General features: G+C 37.2%; 1 protein-coding gene across 3 annotated transcripts in view; it reads left to right on the top strand.

Moving 5' to 3' along the window:
* edil3a (EGF-like repeats and discoidin I-like domains 3a) overlaps positions 1-23,348 on the top strand; it is a 199,865-nt gene that overhangs the window by 44,949 nt on the left and 131,568 nt on the right. For all 3 annotated transcript variants that reach the window (XR_014531114.1, XM_083527100.1, XM_083527101.1), the window contains exon 2: positions 13,335-13,361. Coding sequence is in view for 2 of the 3 variants with exons in the window: in XM_083527100.1 (XP_083383226.1) it covers positions 13,335-13,361 (27 nt within the window). In the remaining variant the exon portion in view is untranslated. The remainder of the gene's footprint in view (positions 1-13,334; positions 13,362-23,348) is intronic.

The raw sequence follows: 23,348 nt of genomic DNA, 5'->3' as shown, positions 1-23,348 counted from the left end.
CCCATCTTGTGTTAGTCAGTGAATAACAATTTAAAGTTTTGTTTGGTGGCGTTTTGATTGTATGTGTTGGTGATTTCATGGCACCATGAATCCTGAATATAGAATGAGCTAGACAGGCTAAATTGGCATTTCAATGACTCATCTATGTTCCCATAAATCCTCTGCAACTTCTTCCCATGTGACATGCTTGTGCTCCCCTATCTCTACCAGACACCTTTGGGGTGGTATCAGCTCTCGGCCTTATTTTTGATTATTACTTCTAGTAGGTTGTCACTCAGATTAAACCAATGTGTCCCAGGGCTTAGCTTTATCACCTGACTGCTGGAATATCAATACGAATGAGAGCTCACTCAATAGTGATAAGTCAACATCGTGCTAGAGTTTTTCTCACCAGTCCTTATCTAGGTGTGTATAGAGAGCTGAGAAATGTGTTGCTTGAGCAAAGCCAAAATGGTAGAGCTGTGCTATGACATCTCGGCTTCATTACACCACGCATATCTTCATATCTGTGGCCTGAATATGCCACATATAACATCCACTGCTGTTGTGCAGCCCTACTTCCTTATCATTTATACCATTTTCTGTAAAGATAAACAATTGGGTTTTTTTTTTCTTCTTCTTCTTTTTATGACCAAGCTTTTAAAGAGATAAACATGTGGGTGTTGTGTTGGGGTCTTAATTCAAAACATTTCATGATCGTCTGACATCTGCAAGAGAAGCTATTGATTTATCTGGCTGTAACTTGAAAAGTTAAAAGTTTAAGAAAATTCTAACAGTCAAAGCAAAAATGTTTTTTCTTCAGTATTATGTATAGCGTGTAAAAGCAAAAGCCTCTGGCATAAAAGATTTAAAGTCTTAAAAACAGTAGGGGGTGGGGGGTGCAGGAAAATCTTTTTTATCAGACATCATGTTGTGTGAGCAGTATCATGTTCTGATTTGCCCAAAAGCCTAATGTGATCTACGTTTGTGCATTTTGCATAGAAAACGTATTGCAAAAGCGTTATCAATTAATGCTGATCGGTAAGACTTTCTTTTGAGACCTTTTTCTTAGTAAAAGTATTCACATGCTGTAGACTGTGCGTTCATGTGGTCAAATTATGTTAAATCAAATTATGTTTACATAATTCTACAGACATTGCGAAAAGGCAAGACTTATTTATTGAAACTGAAGAGATCCATTACCAGACAGTATGACTAGACAATATATTAGACAATATGACATTTTTAAATCTTCGATTTAGAATTGAAAGATGACAGAAGCAGACTTTGCATTAAAAAACAAAGAAAAACTAATAGAAACAATATTAATATTTGGAACCAAAGTATTATATACAGTGAGGAAATTAAGTATTTGAACACCCTGCTATTTTGCAAGTTCTCCCACTTAGAAATCATGGAGGGGTCTGAAATTGTCATCGTAGGTGCATGTCCACTGTGAGAGACATAATCTAAAAAAAAAAAATCCAGAAAACACAATATATGATTTTTAAACTATTTATTTGTATGATACAGCTGCAAATAAGTATTTGAACACCTGTCTATCAGCTAGAATTCTGACCCTCAAAGACCTGTTAGTCTGCCTTTAAAATGTCCACCTCCACTACATTTATTATCCTAAATTAGATGCACCTGTTTGAGGTCATTAGCTGCATAAAGACACCTGTCCAACCCATACAATCAGTAAGAATCCAACTACTAACATGGCCAAGACCAAAGAGCTGTCCAAAGACACTAGAGACAAAATTGTACACCTCCACAAAGGCTGGAAAGGGCTACGGGGAAATTGCCAAGCAGCTTGGTGAAAAAAGGTCCACTGTTGGAGCAATCATTAGAAAATGGAAGAAGCTAAACATGACTGTCAATCTTCCCTTGACTGGGGCTCCATGCAAGATCTCACCTCGTGGGGTCTCAATGATCCTAAGGAAGGTGAGAAATCAGCACAGAACTACACGGGAGGAGCTGGTCAATGACCTGAAAAGAGCTGGGACCACCGTTTCCAAGGTTACTGTTGGTAATACACTAAGACGTCATGGTTTGAAATCATGCATGGCACGGAAGGTTCCCCGACCATTGTTCCTGTGCCAAAGAAATCGACTGTCTCCTGCCTCAATGATTATCGTCCCGTCGCGCTCACTCCCATCGTGATAAAGTGCTTCGAGAGGCTCGTCATGAGGCACATCAAGACACAGCTTCCACCCTCCCTGGACCCCATGCAGTTTGCGTATCGTCCAAACCGTTCCACGGACGATGCCATCTCCACAACCCTCCATCTGGCCCTCACCCACCTGGATAACAAGGACTCATATGTATGAATGCTGTTCATTGATTTCAGCTCAGCATTCAACACAATCATTCCTCAGCACCTGATCGAGAAGTTGAACCTTCTGGGCCTAAACACCTCTCTCTGCAACTGGATCCTGGACTTCCTGACTGGGAGACGTCAGTTAGTCCGGATCGGGAACAGCATCTCCAGCACCACCACACTGAGCACTGGAGCCCCTCAGGGCTGTGTGCTCAGCCCACTGCTGTTCACTCTGCTGACTCACGACTGTGCACCAACGCACAGCTCAAATCATATCATCAAGTTCGCTGATGACACGACTGTGGTGGGTCTAATCAGCAAGAACGACGAGTCAGCATATAGAGAAAAGGTGCAACGGTTAACTGCCTGGTGTGGAGCAAACAACCTGTCTCTGAACGTAGACAAAACGAAAGAGATGGTTGTGGACTTCAGGCGAGCACAGAGCAACCAATCTCCACTGATTATTGATGGATCCTCTGTGGAGATCGTCAAGAGCACCAAATTTCTTGGTGTTCATCTGGCAGACAACCTCACCTGGTCACTTAACACCAGCTCCATCACCAAGAAAGCCCAGCAGCGTCTCTACTTCCTGAGAAGGCTGAGGAAAGCCCACCTCCCTCCCCCCATCCTGACCATGTTCTACAGAGGGACCATTGAGAGCATCCTGAGCAGCTGCATCACTGCCTGGTTTGGGAATTGCACCGTCTCGGATCGCAAGACCCTACAGAGGATAGTGAGGACAGCTGAGAAGATTTTTGGAGTCTCTCTCCCCTCTATCATGGACATTTACACTACACGCTGCATCCGCAAAGCACACAGCATTGTGGACGATCACACACACCCGTCACACACACTTTTCACACTCCTACCATCAGGAAAACGGTTCCGAAGCATTCGGGCCGCAACAAAAAGACTGTGCAACAGTTTCTTTCCACGAGCCATCAGGCTTCTCAACACACAGAACTGAAACAGAAACTCGCACACACTCACTCACACACTCACACACACACACACACACACACACACACACACACACACACACACACACACACACTCACTCAATTGTGTGTTACTGAACTGTACAACCTGGACTAAACACAATCATCACTCATCTCAATCCACTCCACCACCACTTATCTATTTATTATTATTTTTACTCGCACCTTGTATTACAGTATAATGTTTCCATGCTGTCTTTGCACCTTTTGTATTCAGTAGAATGTTTACATGCTGTCTTTGCACCTCCTTGCTGCTGTTTTTTTGCACTACATTGTTCTGTTCTGTTTGTATTCTCTCCTGGGTATAGTTTTTACATTTCTCCTTACACAGTACTGTATAATCAAGTATACAGCAGGTTTACTAGTCGGCGCTATACTTGGTTTTTTGTCTTTTGTCTTGTCTTGTGTTGGCTGTCTGCACTGTCTGTTTGCACTGTTTGCACCAGGTTGCACTCGATGCACTTTATGTTTGTGTTGTAGCTCTATGCTGTTGTTGTTTTGTTGTTTAGTGTAGCACCAGGGTTCCGGAGGAACGTTGTTTCGTTTTTACTGTGTACTGTGTACCACTGTGTATAGTAAAAATGACAATAAAAGCCTCTTGACTTGACTCTTGACTTGACTTGCTTAAACCAGCACATGTCCAGGCACGTCTTAAGTTTGACAATGACCATTTGGATAATCCAGAGGAGTCATGGGAGAAAGTCATGTGGTCAGATGAGACCAAAATAGAACTTTTGGGTCATAATTCCACTAAATGTGTTTGGAGGAAGAAAAATGCTGAGTACCATCCCAAGAACACTATCCCTACTGTGAAGCATAGGGGTGGTAGCATCATGCTTTGGGGGTGTTTTTCTGCACATGGGACAGGGCGACTGCACTGTATTAAGGAGAGGATGACCGGGGCCATGTATTGCGAGATTTTGGGGAACAACCTCCTTCCCTTAGTTAGAGCATTGAAGATGGGTCGAGGCTGGGTCTTCCAACATGACAATGACCCGAAGCACACAGCCAGGATAACCAAGGAGTGGCTCTGTAAGAAGCATATCAAGGTTCTGGCGTGGCCTAGCCAGTCTCCAGACCTAAACCCAATAGAGAATCTTTGGAGGGAGCTCAAACTCCGTGTTTCTCAGCGACAGGCCAGAAACCTGACTGATCTAGAGAAGATCTGTGTGGAGGAGTGGGCCAAAATCCCTCCTGCAGTGTGTGCAAACCTGGTGAAAAACTACAGGAAACGTTTGACCTCTGTAATTGCAAACAAAGGCTACTGTACCAAATATTAACATTGACTTTCTCAGGTGTTCAAATACTTATTTGAAGCTGTATCATACAAATAAATAGTTTATTCATTCATTCATTCATTCATTTTCTCCCGCTTATCCGTAATTCGGGTCGCGGGGGCAGCAGTCTAAGCAGGCCCCCGCCTTCGACTGCTGCCCAATCCTCACAGCACCGTCCCTTATGGTCCCTCCTGCAGGTGGTGAGCCCACGGGAAGGCGGCCCTACGTCACTCCGACAAAACTCCGAAGTCACGGACCTTGGTATTTCCCTCGTAAGGGACCCCCGGAGCATAGAGGGTTAAGGGCCTTGCTCAAGGGCCCAAGAGCGGCAGCTTGACGATACCAGGGCTTGAACCCCAGACCTTCCGATCGGCAACCCAGCGCCCTAACCGCTGGAGCCACCACTCCCCCTATAAATAGTTTTATTTTTTTATTTTATTTTTTATTAAATTTAATAATTTTTTTTTTTAGATTATGTCTCTCACAGTGGACATGCACCTACGATGACAATTTCAGACCCCCTCCATGATTTCTAAGTGGGAGAACTTGCAAAATAGCAGGGTGTTCAAATACTTATTTTCCTCACTGTATATATATATATATATATATATATATATATATATATATATATATATATATATATATATATATATATATATATACTGTGTGAAACAAAAAGAGCTTTTAACAGTTTTTACTGAGATGTACAATATTTTACCTGTTACACTTTGTCTAACTTGTTGTCCCATTCAAATATAAAGCAGTATATGGTCTCTACTTTACATCATCACAGGTTTGAATCCAATGGAAATTATCCTGTCACAAATTAATTTTTTCAATGCTTCCTGAAAAGGACATACCGTACCGTACATCAAGCCTTTCCTGGTCAGACATAATGGATGATGCCGAATTGTCAAATCTTTCCTGCTTAAATAAAAAAGATGCAATTGGCAAATATCTTAATATTTGTCTCTTGTACATTATGAGCAGTTACACCATGTACACTTTGAGTTGTTTGAAAATTTGTTGATAGTACTATTTTAAACATACAACATCCCAACATCTTCTTATTTATATATTGACCAAATTGTAGTTCAGATTGCAAGCAGTGTTTCTCCTACTTTTCATGTAAAGTTCCGTACAAAATGTGCATCGTTGGATTTATATTGCCTCACTTCCAGTGTTTCTGGTGAAGGCTTCACTTTAGCCCTGCCTAAGAAAGAGGTTATTAAGGGGTTAATAAATCAGTGTAGTATGAGTAAAGAGTAAAGAAAGTAAAAAATAAATAAATAAAAAAAAAGTTAAGCAAGTCAGTGGGGAAGGTCCAGTAAATGTTCAGTATGTAAGGCATACATTTTTGTCAAATTAATATCCATATTTTATCACGAAAAGTCTTGTAAAACATTACAACATTATAAAATGTTGACAGGTAAATTGAATAACACAATTTGCCCTCAAAGTTGCTGTGTTAGAAGCAGGAAAGATTGGCAAATGTAAGGATTTGTGCAAATATGACAATTGCTAAATTGTAATTGCAAGATGACTGGGTCGGAGCATCTCCAAAACTGCAGCTCTTGTGGGCTGTTCCTGGTCTGTAGTGGTCAGTATCTATCAAAAGTAGTCCAAGGAAGGAACAGAGGTGAACCGGCGACAGGGTCATGGGCGGCCAAGGCTTATTGATGCATGTGGAGAGCGAAGGCTGGCAGATGTGGTTCAATCCAACAGACGAGTTACTGTAGCTTAAACTGCTGAAGAAGTTAATACTGGTACTGCTTGATACATCAGGACGGTTTTGCTAGCCAATTTTGGACCAACAGTATATTAGACAGGTGGTCATAATGTTATCCCTGGTCAGTGCATTATATATTTACATATTTGTGTTAATATTTGAATTTATTTTTAGTTCTATTTTACTCCAAATCTAAAATGAACCTAAATCTGTTTCAGTATAATCTGGCACAAATTAAATACTGGCATGAACCTCTTAATGTTAATTGCACACATTCTATATGCAACAGTGTGTGAAAAGTATGTAATTTACCCCATTTACTTATGCATTATGCAACATTGACTCTTGAAGACTGTAACTGTACTTCATGAGAGTTGGCACGATTAATTTCAGAGAATTTGAAAAATGACTACCGCATCATGGGAAGATAAACAGCATATAATGTAAATAAAGAAAAAAACAATAAACAGCATGTTTAGAGCCCACATAGACTTTCTGTAAGAAATAAATTGGTCAAATATTCAGATCAGATTTTCTCGGTGTGGGCATTGCAGAAGTGACTCAACTTTGTGCTTGGTGACAATTTGCTGCAATCTTTCTCCTCAAAATACTCTGAATATGGAATGATTTCGATATGACCAAGTATATGTGGGTGCTTGTTTTTTTTTTTGTTTTTTTTTCCTCAACAGAGTTTGCCCATTCGTTGCATAAGGCAAAAAAGGAAGCTGTGCTTAGAAAATAAATTATTATTCAGACCACTTGAAATATGTAATACCATAAAATGACTGTATGCCTGTAAATCATAAGTACTGCAGTTTTGTATTTTAAAAAAGAGGAATTTCTGCCTGCTATTTAAATGCTGCTTTTAATCATGAGCTTAAATGTAAAAGAAAGAAAAGACATTTGGTACTTTCATTGCTGATTGTCCCATTCTATCAGAGATATAACGGTAACGATCACTGTAAAAAATAGTAATTTTACAATGATGCTTAATTTTTTACAGTATTGTACAGTTAAACACTGTTTGATTTGATTAAAAACCAGTGGTGGGCCATCAGGGCCAGCAAGGTCTCCTCTGCTGCCTAAACTCTATTAGAATAATTTGTCTATAAATATGTATTTAATTATTCCCACTAGTCTATTCTCATTATTCTATAGCATTTCTCTTGGGTGTGCTGCTTCAAGGAGCAGCCTATCTGAATGAAATTTTTTATTTAGATTTTCCGTCCAATCAGATTTCAGCTGTCACATCACAAAGGTCTGTCAAATCTGCCCACCTTGAGCCTTTACTGTGAACACTGTAGGTGTCCTGTAGCTTACAATCCATGTTGCTTGAAGCTGTTGCTTTAACCAATTAGATTTTAACTTGCAGAGTACATGGCCCACTAGCTGGTGTCCAATAACAACAGCATTTTGATCATTAATGAAAAATTTGTAGACGCTGATAAAAATCGTTAATGTTTACTTCCCCCAATATTTTGTCTTTAAAATCTCTTTCATTCGCTTTTATTTTACTTGAGTCTTTTCATTCATGATTACAGGTTTAGAAATCAGTTGTTTAATTTAAGAAATAAGATGGATTAGTTCTTCTCTGGCATCAACATCCAATTACAAATGATCAAAAACAGTTTCATGCTGTCAAGGGGCTAGATCTGAGTCTAGCAGCCAGCAGCATGGTAAACATATTGAATTTTTTCTTTTTTTTCAGTGAGTTGTTCATGTTCAGAAACCTCTTGTTGCCGAGTTCACTTCTACCAGCTGCAGCGACTTCTGACTGGGGACTTTAAACTGGCTTTAAAGAAAGAATAGCTCAATTAGCATCTGCTCCTGTCAGCAAGCCTGCTGTCTTAATGTGCAAATTCAGATTGCTCCCACAAGTGCTTTAGCAAATCCTCTTACTAGCAATATACAAGCAGAAAGAATTTGTATAGATGAATTCACTTCTGGCAAATTGCACACTTTGAAAATTCAGTGTGAAATTTATAATCTGCGGATCTGCTATTTACTCTGTGAAGATGAATAATCAAAAAAGAAAAGACAAACACTGATGCACAGGCATCCTCATATGCACCATGTATACATTATCTTACTGTACATTATACATCAGCTTACTGACTGACTTTAGGGATCTTTTTTTTTTTATTTGCAATTCACTCTTAGATGAAAATGTATTAAACTGTACTCTTACTTTTGCTCCTTTAGTAATGTGTCTTTTCCTAAAACGATGCATGAAATGTACCCTTAAGACCTCATTATACTCCATTCAGACACCTTACATAACACCACACACAGGTGAAATGTACAAAGGTGCAAAGTCGCAGGTACAGTTTGAACTGTTATAGCTCCAGTTAAAGTTAGGGGTGGCTCTAGTGCTTTCAATACTGAAAGTTCAAATGCACAATATGGCACACAAAACAAATTGTATCTATCCAGCATGGTGGAAGCTTGCAAGCTTAGCCAAGAATCAGCATTCCTTTTTACACTAAGGGAGAGCTCAGCAGAGATGTGTCATTTAGGGAGTATGTGTTTGTGTAGAAGCTTGGCTCACGTTGTATATTTCTTATGCCTGGAATTTAATTGGAATTTACCCATTACATCAGAAAACCAGGCAGCCTGTAATTGTAGACCTCTTTGTGCCATGAGCTGATTTAACTAGCGTGCAGGCTTTTGAAGAGGAAGTTTGTGCTAATCTGTCACCCAGATGTGGAAAAGCGTCTAACATCTGCTGAGCTCTGGAAATGTTTAGCATCATGCTGATGACAGTGCGTGACTTTGGCACAGTGCTGGTATATACTCTGAAAAGGCTTTATCTATTAATATGAAGAAAGGCATCGAAATCCTCTTTGTTCTTTGTTACAGTGGAGAAAAAAAATGTTTTGCTAATTTTTAATCACATTTTTTTACAATATTAAGTGTGGGCAAGAATGGGTTTAGGATTACTGGGATTTAGAAATAAGACATTTCATAATCACTGTATATAAAAGTACTAGTTCAAACATTCTTAAGATTCTTTCTTGTAAGTTTCTTTTTTTTCCCTGTTTCTAAAACATCAGACATATCATTTCAGCTTGTTATGAAGAGGAGAAAATGACCACAAATTAAATTTAAACAATTTCCTCTTGAACCAAAACATGATCGATTAGCCGAGACATGTTTGCTGTCTGATGTTTGCTTCTATAATTTTGCTGTAATGCTTCAACACAAATGTAAAGTTTTTCTGGCACAAACTTCCATTGCTTGCTACAAACATTAGTCTCATAGCTCCACTGGAGAACTAAAGAACCCAAAACTTCTCTATGTGAAATTTCCAAATGTTAAATTTGATATCTCAGATTCTGGACCCAAACCTCAGGAAACCAGCATGAACAGAAATACTTGCTGTGTAAAGCTGGCCTGAATCAAGTGACTGGACATAGTGATGCTCCGAGGGAAGAGATAAGGTGGAACCTAGGAAATTAAAAAGGAAAAGAGCAGCAGAATAAAAGAAAAACAAAACCAAAAGAAACACAGCTTGATATAGTTTGCAGTATGCAAATCAGAACCTCTCATGCTCAGTCCATGGACCATTTTGAAAACATTTCTTTGTCTTTTTTTGAGACACTTTTCACAGAGGTTCCAGTTCACATTATCAGCTTTTTTTCTTCTTACACATAAATGAACAAAAACGATAAAAGAATTCTGAAATGAGCACGACGTCCTCATATGTCATAAACAATTATGTCAAACGCCCCTAAAATAGCCCTCCTACTACTTCCTGTGTCTTTGCATTTAAGATTACACAAATACAAAGTGTACTTAATTTGCAGTGTGGTTTCTACTGCCAGAGTGGTGGATTCAGAAGCCGTACCATGCATATTACATCCTGACACCTCTGAACAAAAGTGTCAAAATAAAACAAAGCCAAATTTTAATAGCAAACATTAAAAATGACAGACCCCAAAGAACTGCATGAACAACAGACATGAAAAAGGGAGCCTTTGTTTCAAATCCACAAAACCACATCAGCAAGTTGACCCTAATGACTCCAGCGTTTTAAAATAATAATAAAAAAAAGGAAAAAATACGATAATTGACTTTTTCACATTGGAGGAAATGAAAAGACAGAAAAAGCTTTGTGTTCAAAAACATGGGTGTCTTTGTACTTTGTGGACAGAAGAGAAAATGAAGAGAGGAAAACATTTTTTTTTTTCCCCAAAACTATCCACATGTGTGGTTGAGACCTCAGAGTGTAGTATTTAGATCACCATGAAGCAGATGTCATATACTATTTATTGTATTAGGTTTACATATAATAGATAAAGTTTAAAACTTTTTACTCGAAAAATCATAATGTGTAAAAGCAATGTGGTGCGATTTTGGTAAATTGGAAATTTGTAAATGAGTCATTCATTAAAATAAAGAGTCATTATAAAAATTCATGCAAAGAGATTCAAACACTAACCCCACTTATTAACTTTAACACGAACTTTGTTCAGTAAGGCTTAATATAGTATTTTGTATTGTGTGTGTTGGTCATGTGTCTTTGGCTGAAAGAAAATAATCTGTGCTTGTTGTCTGGCAGTAGACATTGGAGTGAATCATCTGCATCTGTGTAGTGATTACAGAGAGATTTGGCAGGTTAAACCAGAGAGCAGTGAACTACTCAAAGCCGCTTGCCATCTTTGTTCTCATGCTCTCAGTGTTTAGTCTATTAACTGCTCTAATTTCATGAAATCATTCTGAACGTAATGATTAAAATACCAAAAATGAAACACTTTTTTAACTCTGGAGAATCCGTAAAACATTGAGTTGTAATATATGTATATATGATTGTATGACAAACACAGTAATGTCCAATTAGTTGCTTACTCGCTGATAAACAGCATTTTAGTGGTAAAGATGTAATAATAAAAAGTAATGTTTTGTTTGACTGGTTAGTTACCGTAATTTCCGGACTATTAAGCGCACCCATATATAAGCAGCACCCACTGAATTTGACAAAATTGTTTATTTTGAACATAAATAAACCACACCTGTCTATAAGCCGCACTGTCTACACTGAAACTAATGAACCTTACACAGGCTTTAACGAAAGACAGTGTCTGTTACACGGTGTAACGGGTGAAATATGTTGTGGCTCCTTTAAGAGCAGAGCGGCATTTTGGGAATAGCCTGCTGCCGCATTTTCCCGGTATTACTGCATGTGTGCAAGACCGAGGAATATGTCCTTATTATTTTCTGATGCTCATTTCTAAGTTTCTTTGACTAACCCGTAACGCTGTTGCCAAGAAAAATAAAAAAGCACGAGTTTTGGAAACCTGTCTGTGCTTATATGATTTCTGTTGCAACTGGAGTTAGTGAGTGAGTGGCAGGTCAAACGTCCCTCATCCATATTTGTGATGTGGTGTGGTCTGATTTAGTGGGAGCACATCTGATTTCATATAAAGAGTTTCATTGGTTTACCTGAACCCGTTCCGCAATTTCATTGGTCTAATGTTATGGGTCTCGGTTTTTTGGCTATGAAGCTTGTGAAACCGGGAAAAACCCAGGAAAAATCCATAAATTAGCCGCTTCGTTGTTTAAGCCGCGGGGTTCCAAGCGTGGGAAAAAAGTAGCGGCTTATAGTCCGGAAAATACGGTCGGTACATAGTAATTTACATGAAAACTACTTAGTACATAATGGTGTATACTCTATACATATTTAATGCAACACAGCCTTAATTGTTACAACCTTAATTAATATGTGTATGGACATGTAATAAAGAATATACTATATGGACAAAAGTTTGTGGACACCTCACCATAAGATTTATATATATTTTTTTAACATTCCATTCCACATTAAGTCTTTATTTGCTTTTTTTAATAACCTCCACTCTTTTGGGAAGATGTTCCACTAGATTATGGAGTGTGCTTTTGAAGATTTGTGTTCATTCAGCCACAAGAGCATTAATATTGTTATATTGATGTACGGTGACGAGGCCTGGGGTGCAGAAAGAGTTTCAGTTCATCCAAAAGGTGTTTTAATCTGGTTGAGTTCAGAGCTTTACAGCAGGCCACTCAGGATCTTCTAAGCCATGTAATGATTCTTTAGGAAAATAATAAAAGGAGCTGATGCATTCACTGTCAGTCATTGATTTAATTACTTTATTGCACTTTTTGAATATTTTTAAAGGCAATGATAGAGTTTAGAATCTGACATGCAAATAACTTCCTTTAATTACGTGTTAAAAACAGGCTATTTACCGTACTGCGCATAACGCGGTATGTAATTATCGCAGGTTAAGAGCTCTGTTATTCCTCAACAACACTAATGAATGTTTTTATAAGAGCTTGCGTCGACAGCACTTCGAGTGATCATTATTTGACCTTTAACCTTGACACCATTATGACATGAGATGGATGATAGAATAAAAAATGACTAAGAAACATTTTGAGAGCAGGAGGAATTACACTGCCCCAGTGCTGTGCCATGTGCTTGATATGATGGAAGGTGAGGCTAATGATACCGGATGTGTTGGGGTTCAGGCTGATATTCTGGTGCCAGTGAGATGATTAAGCAGCTTGTGCTCTTGCAGCTGATCGGAACATGGCCCCAGAATAATAAACGGGGTGCTGAAGTAAACACTGGGTGCCCTCATGGGGAGGGCAGTGGTGTTTAGGCAATGCATTAACTCCTGGCAAGCGAGAACTCTGGGAATTTAGATTTAGCACAGATTGTTATAATGGGATAGTTGCAGTGTAGTGATGAATGCACTATAACTTTTAATTGTGAGTTTGTTTGGTTTCTGTCCTTGGTACAGCATGGATGAGGACAGCAATTGCTGTGATTATTATAATTATGTTTTCTGGTTGGAAGAAGGAATTGCATTTTATTATTAGCCAGTTTGATAACCCAGTGAACTTGAAAGGATGAATTATTAACAAAAAGAAATAAATAAAGGAATGGACTGTGGAATTTAACTCTCTCTCTCTCTCTCTCTCTCTCTCTCTCTCTCTCTCTCTCTCTCTCTCTCTCTCTCTCTCTCTCTCTCTCTCTCCTTTAACAGCTACAGAGGGAAAAGATCCACATTCAGGTAAGATATTTCCAGGCCTGCATCATGTTCCATTATCCTAATTTAGCTTCTACCTGACATTTTGTTTAGTTTTTTCCTGTCATCTATTTTTGTCATGCACGCCCCTTCCTACATGATGTCCTTTGCCTCTATAATTTTCCATCTTTTAAAATCTCTTATTTTACCTCCAAGTGGCTGATTTTAATGCTAATTTGAATATTGCTCTCTTTTGTTCTGTGCTACAGTATAGTGTAAAGGAACCAGTGATGGCTTTTTTTTTTTTTGTGTGTGAAAATCTGTCTTGGTTGAGAACTTCGAGCCATTTAGACAGTGAGGTGTTTTTCCTCATACACACAAACACACACACACACACACACACACACACACACACACACACACACACACACACACACACACACACACACTGTCACAGTGACTAGTATTGAGCATGCACAAAGTACTTGTCTTAATCACCACAGAGTTTCACAGTAAAATCTCTGGCTCTGGTTTGTTGCTTGTTGGTAGCAGATGTGACACACAATGGCTCCCATTCCTACTTCGTACTCCAAAGAAAATCTGAACATATGCGGTGTTTAATCAATAAAAGCACTATTTAAACTTTTACCTGTTTTGTTAAAATCTGGCACTGAAATAGACTTCCTTGAGTTTATACATCTGATTCTACTAATCAGTCATATTGGTTGTTTTTCTGAGTAATGCATTTCTTACCTGGTCACAGTTTTTTAGTGAATGGTCTCTTTGTGGTTGTGACTTTTTCTTTCTATAAAAAAAAACCACCTTCTTATTACTCTGATTGATTTATATAGGTTGAACTACCAGGAATAATGAACAGGTTTTACCTAATGAAGGTGGATGTTCATTTACAATATGTCATTGATTTGTCACTTTTCTGTGCTAAATATATAAAGAACAGTAGATTATCCTCTCACTTCTTTATGAGTTATTCTGTGTATGTTGTTTATGACATATAGTCATAATCCAGTTCAATTCAGATTTAACAATACAAAAGTAGAAAAGGAGATGGTAGTGCAAAGGTGGAATATGGAAAATTTAGATATTTAGGCAACATTCTGTAGTTTTTTCTGTAGCAGTCATTCTCACAATAACATCAGAGCTAAAACAAGCAAAAACCTGCAATTCCTGCAAAATAATCTATTGTAAAAAGAGCGTTTTATACAGTATGTAATTTTCACTAATACTCCCTACATTACTCATTACTGATTGAGTGCCCTACAGGACATCTTTGATTGGCTCCATCCAGCTCGAAGCTCACTCTCTACAAGGAGCTGATGATGTAGCTTGATGCACTTAGCATCCAGCATGCAGCAGGGAAAAGATAATCATCATGGATTATTATAAAAGCTCTCTAATGCCATAGCCCCTATCAGCCAATCCTAAAAACTCCCATTCTTGCTAGTGTAATGGGAAATGTGTTCACAGTTTAGCATGAATAGATTTCATAATGGCCTAGAGTTAGATGCATATTTCTGATTGGCAAATAGCTTGCTTTTTGCGCCTTGTAGTCGTCTGCAGCAGATAAGTGGATTTATTTTATATTGAAGTCAATCTAATATTCTGTAGTCTTTTATACAGTCTTTATTAAAGCTTCAGTAGAGCATTTTTTTAATATATATAATAATTAAATTTTAAGAGTTAAAACACTCTAAACATGGTGGCCCTTCACTTTTCAGGTAACATTTTCGCAGGAGATTTTGAGTATAATCACTGAAAATAGTTTGTGGACTGTTACATGCAAGATTTTGACAGAAATTTGGAAGCACACATTTGTCTAGAATGTTTTATCATGATATTGTATTATAATTTCCCTTCACTATAGCAAAGGAATTTAAACTTGTTTTAGCAAAAAAATGCCCCTGTGCCCTTGAGCCATGACCTCACTGATCTTATCAAGCACACAATCAATCAATCAATCAATCAATCAATCAATCAATCAATCAATCAATCAGTCAGTCAATCAACCAAATAACCCCAAAAATGAATCAGTCTTGCATAAATGTTGAACATGAACATTTCCATCTTTTGTTGCGTTACAACCTGAAACTGACATTTTCTTTTATACATTATGATTTTACACACGCTAGCTTTTCTTCTCACGCTAATACTTCTTGGAAAACTGCCGCCTCATACCTAGTCACAGGCATTTTGTGTATAGTGTATATACATATACACAGTGTTGGGGGTAACGCGTTACAAGTAACGTGCGTTACGTAATAATATTACTTTTCTGGAGTAACGAGTAAAGTAGCGCGTTACTTTATACATTTACACATTAATATCTGAGTTACCTTTTTTAGAAAGTAACGCGAGTTACTTTTCAGTTAAATTATTTTGCATAAAAAAATAAATGAATCAGAACGTAGTCACGTAGAATCGCGCACTCATACGTGCGAGCCGCGGGAACAGAAGCCGGTCAGAAGCGGAGAATTACATTACTGTGATGGAAGTATTCTTATTATTTTGAAATAGTCGAGGAAAAGGAGAAAGGAATAATGGTTAAGTGTAGATTATGTGTTGGTGAAAAGCTCTTGTCAACTGCAAAAAATACCACTTTAAAAAAAAAAAACATCTGCATTCAAAGCACAGCACTACAAATGTGTGTGTGTGTGTGTGTGTGTGTGTGTGTGTGTGTGTGTGTGTGTGTGTGTGTGTGTGTGTGTGTGTGTATAATGTTGAATATATGGAAATGGAGACAAAAAATATAGAAAACTTTTGCCGACTTTCCACCACTGCAGCTCTATTGACTGCTCAGAATAAAAGTTTTCTGTGAGAGACACATGTACGACGCCATCACAGCGGAGATAGAGAGCAAATTCACAGCTCATTTGCTCTTTGTGGGAAGATAAACTGCCACGGTCACTGATAATAGCGCGAACTTTGTAAAAGCGTTCAGAATGTTTCAAGCTGATGATGAAGCAGAAAATGATGTAGACGAGGACGAGGTGATATTTACGGAATTGCACGAAGTTTTATGAGTTGACAGTGAAAGGTATGTTCTCCCTCCACATCACCGGTGTGCAGCCTACACATGTCTTTTGCCCTAATATAACTTATTTCTTAATGCCAATTATCTATATTACACCTGTTACACCTGTAAGGCGTGAAAGAGATATACCGTGTTACTTTCCATAAAAAGTAACTAAGTAACGTAATTAGTTACTTTTTTAGGGAGTAACTCAATATTGTAATGCGTTACTTTTAAAAGTAACGTTGCCCAACACTGCATATACACATACACTATACAGTTACCCATTATTTATGTCTTTTAAAAACCTGGATTTAATGTGTTCCACAGTCTGCCAAAAAGTTGATTTATACAGGTGGACATTATATAACTGCAAAACAATAAGTAAAGATTACATGCTGTATAAAAAAAGAATAAAGATTACTATTTATTTTAGCAATAGACGGTTTTTGTTTGTTAAAGCATTGATGTAACTGATAATACTGACTGTGTTTGCTCAGGAAATCACAGGTTTTACATAAGTAGGTGTAAAAAAGTTATTGCAAACTACAGTATGTAGATATATTAATCAATCAACAAATGAATCAAAAATAAAAATTACAAATAATTAGTGAATCAGGGTAAGTGTTAAGGTTATGCAAAAAATATATATTTTTTTCATTTCATCTTCTCCCGCTTATCCGTAATTCGGGTCGCGGGGGCAGCAGTCTAAGCAGATTCCCCAGACACTTCTCCGTGTCCAGGGATCGGGCTGTCAAGGCCACCGCCTTTGACTGCTGCCCAATCCTCTCAGCACTGGTCCCTTACGGTCCCTCCTGCAGGTGGTGAGCCCACGGGAAGGCGGCCCCACGTCGCTCCGACGTCACGGTCCTTGGTTTATTTTCTCGTAAGGGTCCCCTGGAGCATAGAGGGTTAAGGGCCTTGCAAAAAATATTGCAGACTTTAAATGAGGTCAATGGGTTACAATTAATTAATAGACTCAAATTATACCATGCACTCAGTTTTTCAAATTAATTATGTTGTCCAACTTATTCCTGTAAACCTGCTCAAGTTCCCACACAACTTTTCTGCTCTACAGTATTTCTTTAACACTTGTTGGAAATTGCTGAAAAGTGAAGCTTTTGATTAGCACATGTTATAACCTCAAAGGACTAAAACATGATGCTATACATAAAACAGCGCATTTACACAAGCCACATCTGACAGTGTTGAATATTACTCACTTTCTTCTCATTCCTTTGAAAATGAATGTTTAAGGAAATGGCTCCAGTGGCAAATTACATATACAAGACACAAAACAAGAAAAAACAAACTAAACTAAAGAGAAAACACCATAAACTAAACATTTACACATTAACAAAAAGGGAAAAGTATGAAGAATAAAACAAAGCCTGGCATTTAAACCTTTTGTGTGGGTTAGCAATCCAGTATTTAAATACTATACATTAAGATATCATCTGAGAAGTTTCAGGTTCAGTTCAGCGGCATGTAAAAAGACTGAAGCTCAAAACCAGCAAAAAGTAGACATGAAAAACTCCACCCACTCACTCACAAAATGTTTTCTATTTATTGTTTATTTTTTACATTGAGTTACAAAAGAATAATTTTACTAACCTTGAACTTTTGGCTTTATTATGCAGTTATTTTTGAATCTAATTGTGTAAAAGACATTGATTATTTTTCTATAACAGCGATCCTGACTGCAGTTCAAATCACAGATATATATTAATGCACTTATTTTAATATGCGTTTTACTGCAAAAAAATACAGGGATTCTGTTGAAGAAATTAGGTAAAATATAAAAGTAATATTGTAAAGCTTTCTGTACAGTGTTTGTTCATTTATAAAATAAGTTTTATAATAATATGGCTAATAACTACTCTTACAAAAATATGACGAAATACAACACATTGTCATTTAAAAATAATTAACTTTTCGGTGGTACCAAAACAACATACAATCGTCCTGTCATTTACACTTACATACTTTAAGTATATATAAATGTAAAATACTTTATACAACATTAATGCTGTCAGGTATACTTTTTAATCTTACATAAATATAATTCTATATGATTATTAGTAACACCATGAAATGTGTGTGCAGTTAGTGAGTATGTGCTGCTAGTGGGTTTTGGGACCTTATCATGAAGTTATGAACAGCATTTAGTTTTGTTTTTTGGTTTAGAATGTTTCTTTTTATGAGTTGAATAAGTTGAATAAGAATATTATATATATTTTATTTTTTTATAAAAAAATAATTAATCATTCTTAAGATCAGAATTTGTATTTAAATCAGAAATCATGTGTATGTGTAAATATGAATCTTGTGTAGACACTGACCTGAATGGGATGGCAAGATGTTGCTATGATTGATTTTTATACGTGAGCTTTTCTCATTTCATTAGGCATGCTGTAACCCATGACTAATTAAACCACTTTATTCAATCTGCCATAAGAGCTGCTAACAAACCTTTTACATTCTTATTATGTGAAATGTATCGGTTAGATTTTCGACAAACAGCCATCTCATTATCTCATTATCATCTAGCAATCTTCCTTTTTTTTCCTTTATCCCCATATGTTTCTTTTTCAGGTTGTTTCAGGTTTTGTCAGGATGTGTTCAGGTTGCGAACACAAAGATTTTAAAGTATATGGATGTGATCACATTAGCATGCATCGATGTTTATAAAGAATTCCACCTTTTTCACTAAATTCCCAGCACAATATGAGAAGAGACTTTAAATGTACCAGCATATTTTTTTGCAACTTGAAAGCTAGCCTAATTTCTGTCATCATTAAATAACAGACTGTTCAATCTTAATAAAGAATAATCTTCTAAATGATAACCCTCACAGCTTGTAAAATTCCAGCCATAGCATCAGTGATAAGAGCACATATATATACAATTATATTAAAAGTTCAAATTCGTTCTAAATATAGAGTTCACATGCTGTAATGGTACTGCAAACGTAAATGAATCGGAATGTGTATATAATAGATTTTTTGTGTGTGTTACATATTTGGAGCTGTTTGATTAACTCTTTATTAACTCTTCCATTTCTGCTGTATTACACCAGTCAGATTTTTGGGATAACCAGATGTAAGCTCTGTTTCCACACGCTTTTCTCACATCCACTTTGATTTTCTTTACATTCTTCAATACAACGTTTAGTATGTGGCAAAGTTGTGTCTCAGAACAATCTTAACCCAAGAGCACTCTCAGAAAGGTACTCTGCATACTACCGGTCCAAAGACACGTGTTGTAGGCTCATTGGCATCTCTGCATTTTCCAAAGTGTGCGTGCTTCCGTCCTGTCTCGTGGGATAGGATTTTTTAATCATTGTCAAGCCTACGAGGGATACGTTGTAAAGGAAAATGGATAAATGGATGGATCACTAGCAGAATGGATTTTGAAACTGTATGTCATGTTATAATTAATTGCATTTATGGCTGACGTCGCTGTGTGTTTTAAAAATGTGGCCTCATAACTAGAAATGTATGAGAATGTATTAGAAATGACAATGTGACCTGTAAAAAGGTTACAAATGAGTAGTGTTGTACAATTTATTCAAAAAAGTGTGATCATTCGGTAGAACTATTTCCTGCATGTGGTAGAAGGACTCGTTTCTCAACTAGCAACTTGCTGATTATGCCCTTCTTTGCCCTTTGCTAGGACTTCTTTTTTGTTAGCCATGTTTAATTTTCACATCCACTTAGCAGTGTGTGTGAGTGCGTGTGCAAAATGAAAGTGCAGCATGGGTGTTGAACAGGTGCTGCCCTTATGCTCGCAGCTCTTCACTGCTTAATCACTGGTTTAGTAGTGTATTTGTGTAAACTTTGCAGAAGTGTTGACACATTTAAGAGTCGAAGGTGCAATTAGCATTTACCCATGAGACTGCTGTGGCAGCATTTGTTTGCAACACTACAAATTTACAAGTTTAATGCCTGGTAATGTTTGAACCTACATGACCATGAGCTCTCGCTGGGTCAGTGCACTCGCAGCAAAACAAAACCACAAGTGCTCTTAGAGGGGACCACTGAGTACTGAGTTTGCCATTTGACCCCTTTTATGCTTGTACACTGCATACCAATGGAGGATGGTGTTACTGTTTTGTCCATCCCTTTAATAAGGAAGGAAACAATTATATCTTTAGACATTCCCATTTGTGTAGGGCATATAAAACAGCTGGTTCTTGAATCAAAATTTCGACTGTTAGCAACAGTTCTGCACTGCTGAACAATGCTTTTACTGGAGGTCTCCTAGGGGAAAGATGAAACAACAACAAAGAAAATTAGCAACCATAATCTTTGAGTGCATAAAACTTTCCAAAAAAAGTAAGTTAATCAAAGAGGTTGGGAAACTGTAGAACTAGTTTTATTTTTTTGCACCCCATTGTGCCTTTGCTGTGATACATGATTTTACACAACATGCAAGTGTGACATTATGGTTAAAACAGTGTTATTAGAACCATAATGTTGTTAAATCTCACTATTCTTACACATATGAACAGTTTCAGGGTTACATTTAGAGTTAATTGTTAATGTTAATACTAACATTGTATCTGGACATAAATACATTACTTGGAATAAACAAATAATTTGTACTTAACCACTACAGGCATGAATAAGAGCACTATTTTCTTATGCTGATGGTCACTTAAGGATTAATATAGTATCTAAGCAAAGTGATCTACTGAATAATAATAATGATTCAGACTTTAGCATGTCCTGCTTGGGGTAAGTTTAGACTTTAGGCTCTCTGAGTGAATCTGTCCATAGCCATCTATAGTGTACAAGTATCTGTGTGGAAAATTCCATAGCAATCTTTATGCTTTCCATGTAGTTCCAAGCAGTGAGTGATTATTTGCTGAAGGAGGCTCCAAGCTGAAGTCAAACATCAGCATGGATCAGTCAGGACTGGAGGCTAGATAGACTCTGGATCTCAGACTCGCTCAAAATACACAAAATAAATATGAATTTATTTATCAAGCTGCTCTATATACCCAACTCAGATCAGCCCATAAGGCTGCATATGATCATATGAGCAAAAACGGATTAAAGTAACAACTATAAGAACTTGATTTAGATGAACATACCACTTACGTATCAATTAAATTTAAATCTTACTGGAAAATGATAGCTGTATTGTATTTGTTGCTTAAAGGACCCAGGCAAACAGCACTGGAAGCATGTCCCAGCTTTCTAGTAGATTTTGATAGCAGGCCTAGCAGCGTTCAGATTATTTTCTTTAGCAAAAGGCAAGTCAACAATACAAAATTAGAAATGATATTGACTTATAAGATGCTTGCTTACTCAGCCACATTACAGAGAAATCTTGCAAGAAAAATTCATAAAGTACTTGATTTACATCTATTATAAACTTCAGTGATGTACTGTAGCTGAGGAACTAATGAGGTTCAGACGATTTTCTCTAGGTCTTGACCATGCCCAATTCAACATTAAATCTAAATATATGTCTATTTGGAACACCAGTGATATAAAGATATAGGAGGTTGGCATGGCATTACACACCCCCTTTTTTTATATTTTATTCTATTTTATTTTATTTCTATTTTATTTTCCTCTTTTCTTTTCAGGATTCCAGTCACATGATCTTTTAAATCCAAACACATTATTCATGAGATTAGGTCGAAACCCCAGTTCAGCCAAGCCTGTTGTAATTTCCTCTCTCAAAGTCTAGGCAAATATGTCTAACCTTTTACTTCTTGGAGATCCTTGCATATGAAAGAGAGACTTCCCAAGGTAAGCTTGAACTTTCTCTTCCATCCCTTAAGAGACATTTCTGCCACTGCGTATGTATGGGTCACCACCGATTTACCTCCTTTCACAGGGTTTATGCTTTGTGAGTCACGGATGCCTCCTGTTTGCTGTAGTCAAATGTCACTGAATCTCATCTGTTTTGTCATGGATGACTAGAGCCACCATGAGAGAAACAAAATGCTTAACCTGAACAGAGCCACTTGGGCATGAAAGCTTGTGCCATTTCAGATGCAGTCAGAATTGGGTTTAGAGGCCAGGGACTAGTGAACTGTTAGTGGCACAATCTAAAGAGCCTAGTACAGCAGTCCACTATAAAAGAATGGAGACATAATCAGGCCATGAGCGTGCCATGTAACCTTTTACTGAGCACGACACAATTTCCTATTAATGGGCCACCAACCTGTGTGAAACCTCCATGAAACTGTACGGTAGTGAAGCTATAAAGTGCCCCTTTTAAAAATTCTCAATTCTAATGTTGCTGATGCATTAAAATGAAAAGTCAGCTTGACAGAATAGGAACAGCATGACCTCAAAAAAAACAAAAAAGAATTAGAGGGAAAAATAGTTGTGTATACCTTGTTTCATAACTGTAAATGTCTGTAAATCAGAGTGCTTCTATATGGTATTATTAGTATCATGGTAATTGTGGTTATATTGTTATAGTGGGATCAAAATCCACTTTGAGAAAATAAACATTGCTAAGAAATCATTGAAAAAATATATAGTTATATTGCACATGACTTGATTTGGTATTTCACAAAATTAACTGTCACTGCATAATATCTTATGATTAACTGCCAAATAACGTGGCTGAAAGTCACTTTGCAGCGATTAATATGATAATTTCAATAAGGAATATTTATGATGCAATATACTGGCAAAATGTTAGATTTATGAGATTATTTAAATGATTAACATGTTCTTTCTTAGTCCCCTGTTGATTTTTTTTATTTTTTTTATTGCCTATTGCTTTTATGTTACAGCATATTAGACTTGACAGCAAACGAACAAACAAAGAAAGAAACTACATTTCCTACTTCATTTAGCATTTGCTATCCTAGGTTTTTTCCCTTTCTGGTTTTAAACAGGTACTAATCTAGAAGACAAATCCCTGTCTCAAATGCTTCTAAACAAGAAAACTCCATAAAAGAGCTGTAAAAAAACCCCAACACACAGTTACTTATGCGGCTTCGTAACTGCCATCTCAGTTTGAAATGCTTC

This window comes from Silurus aristotelis (assembly GCF_946808225.1).
Source record: "Silurus aristotelis genome assembly, chromosome: 23".
NCBI classification, from domain to species: domain Eukaryota; kingdom Metazoa; phylum Chordata; class Actinopteri; order Siluriformes; family Siluridae; genus Silurus; species Silurus aristotelis.
The sequence above is the reverse complement of the archived record's forward strand: the minus strand, read 5'-3'. Positions and strand labels throughout refer to the sequence as shown.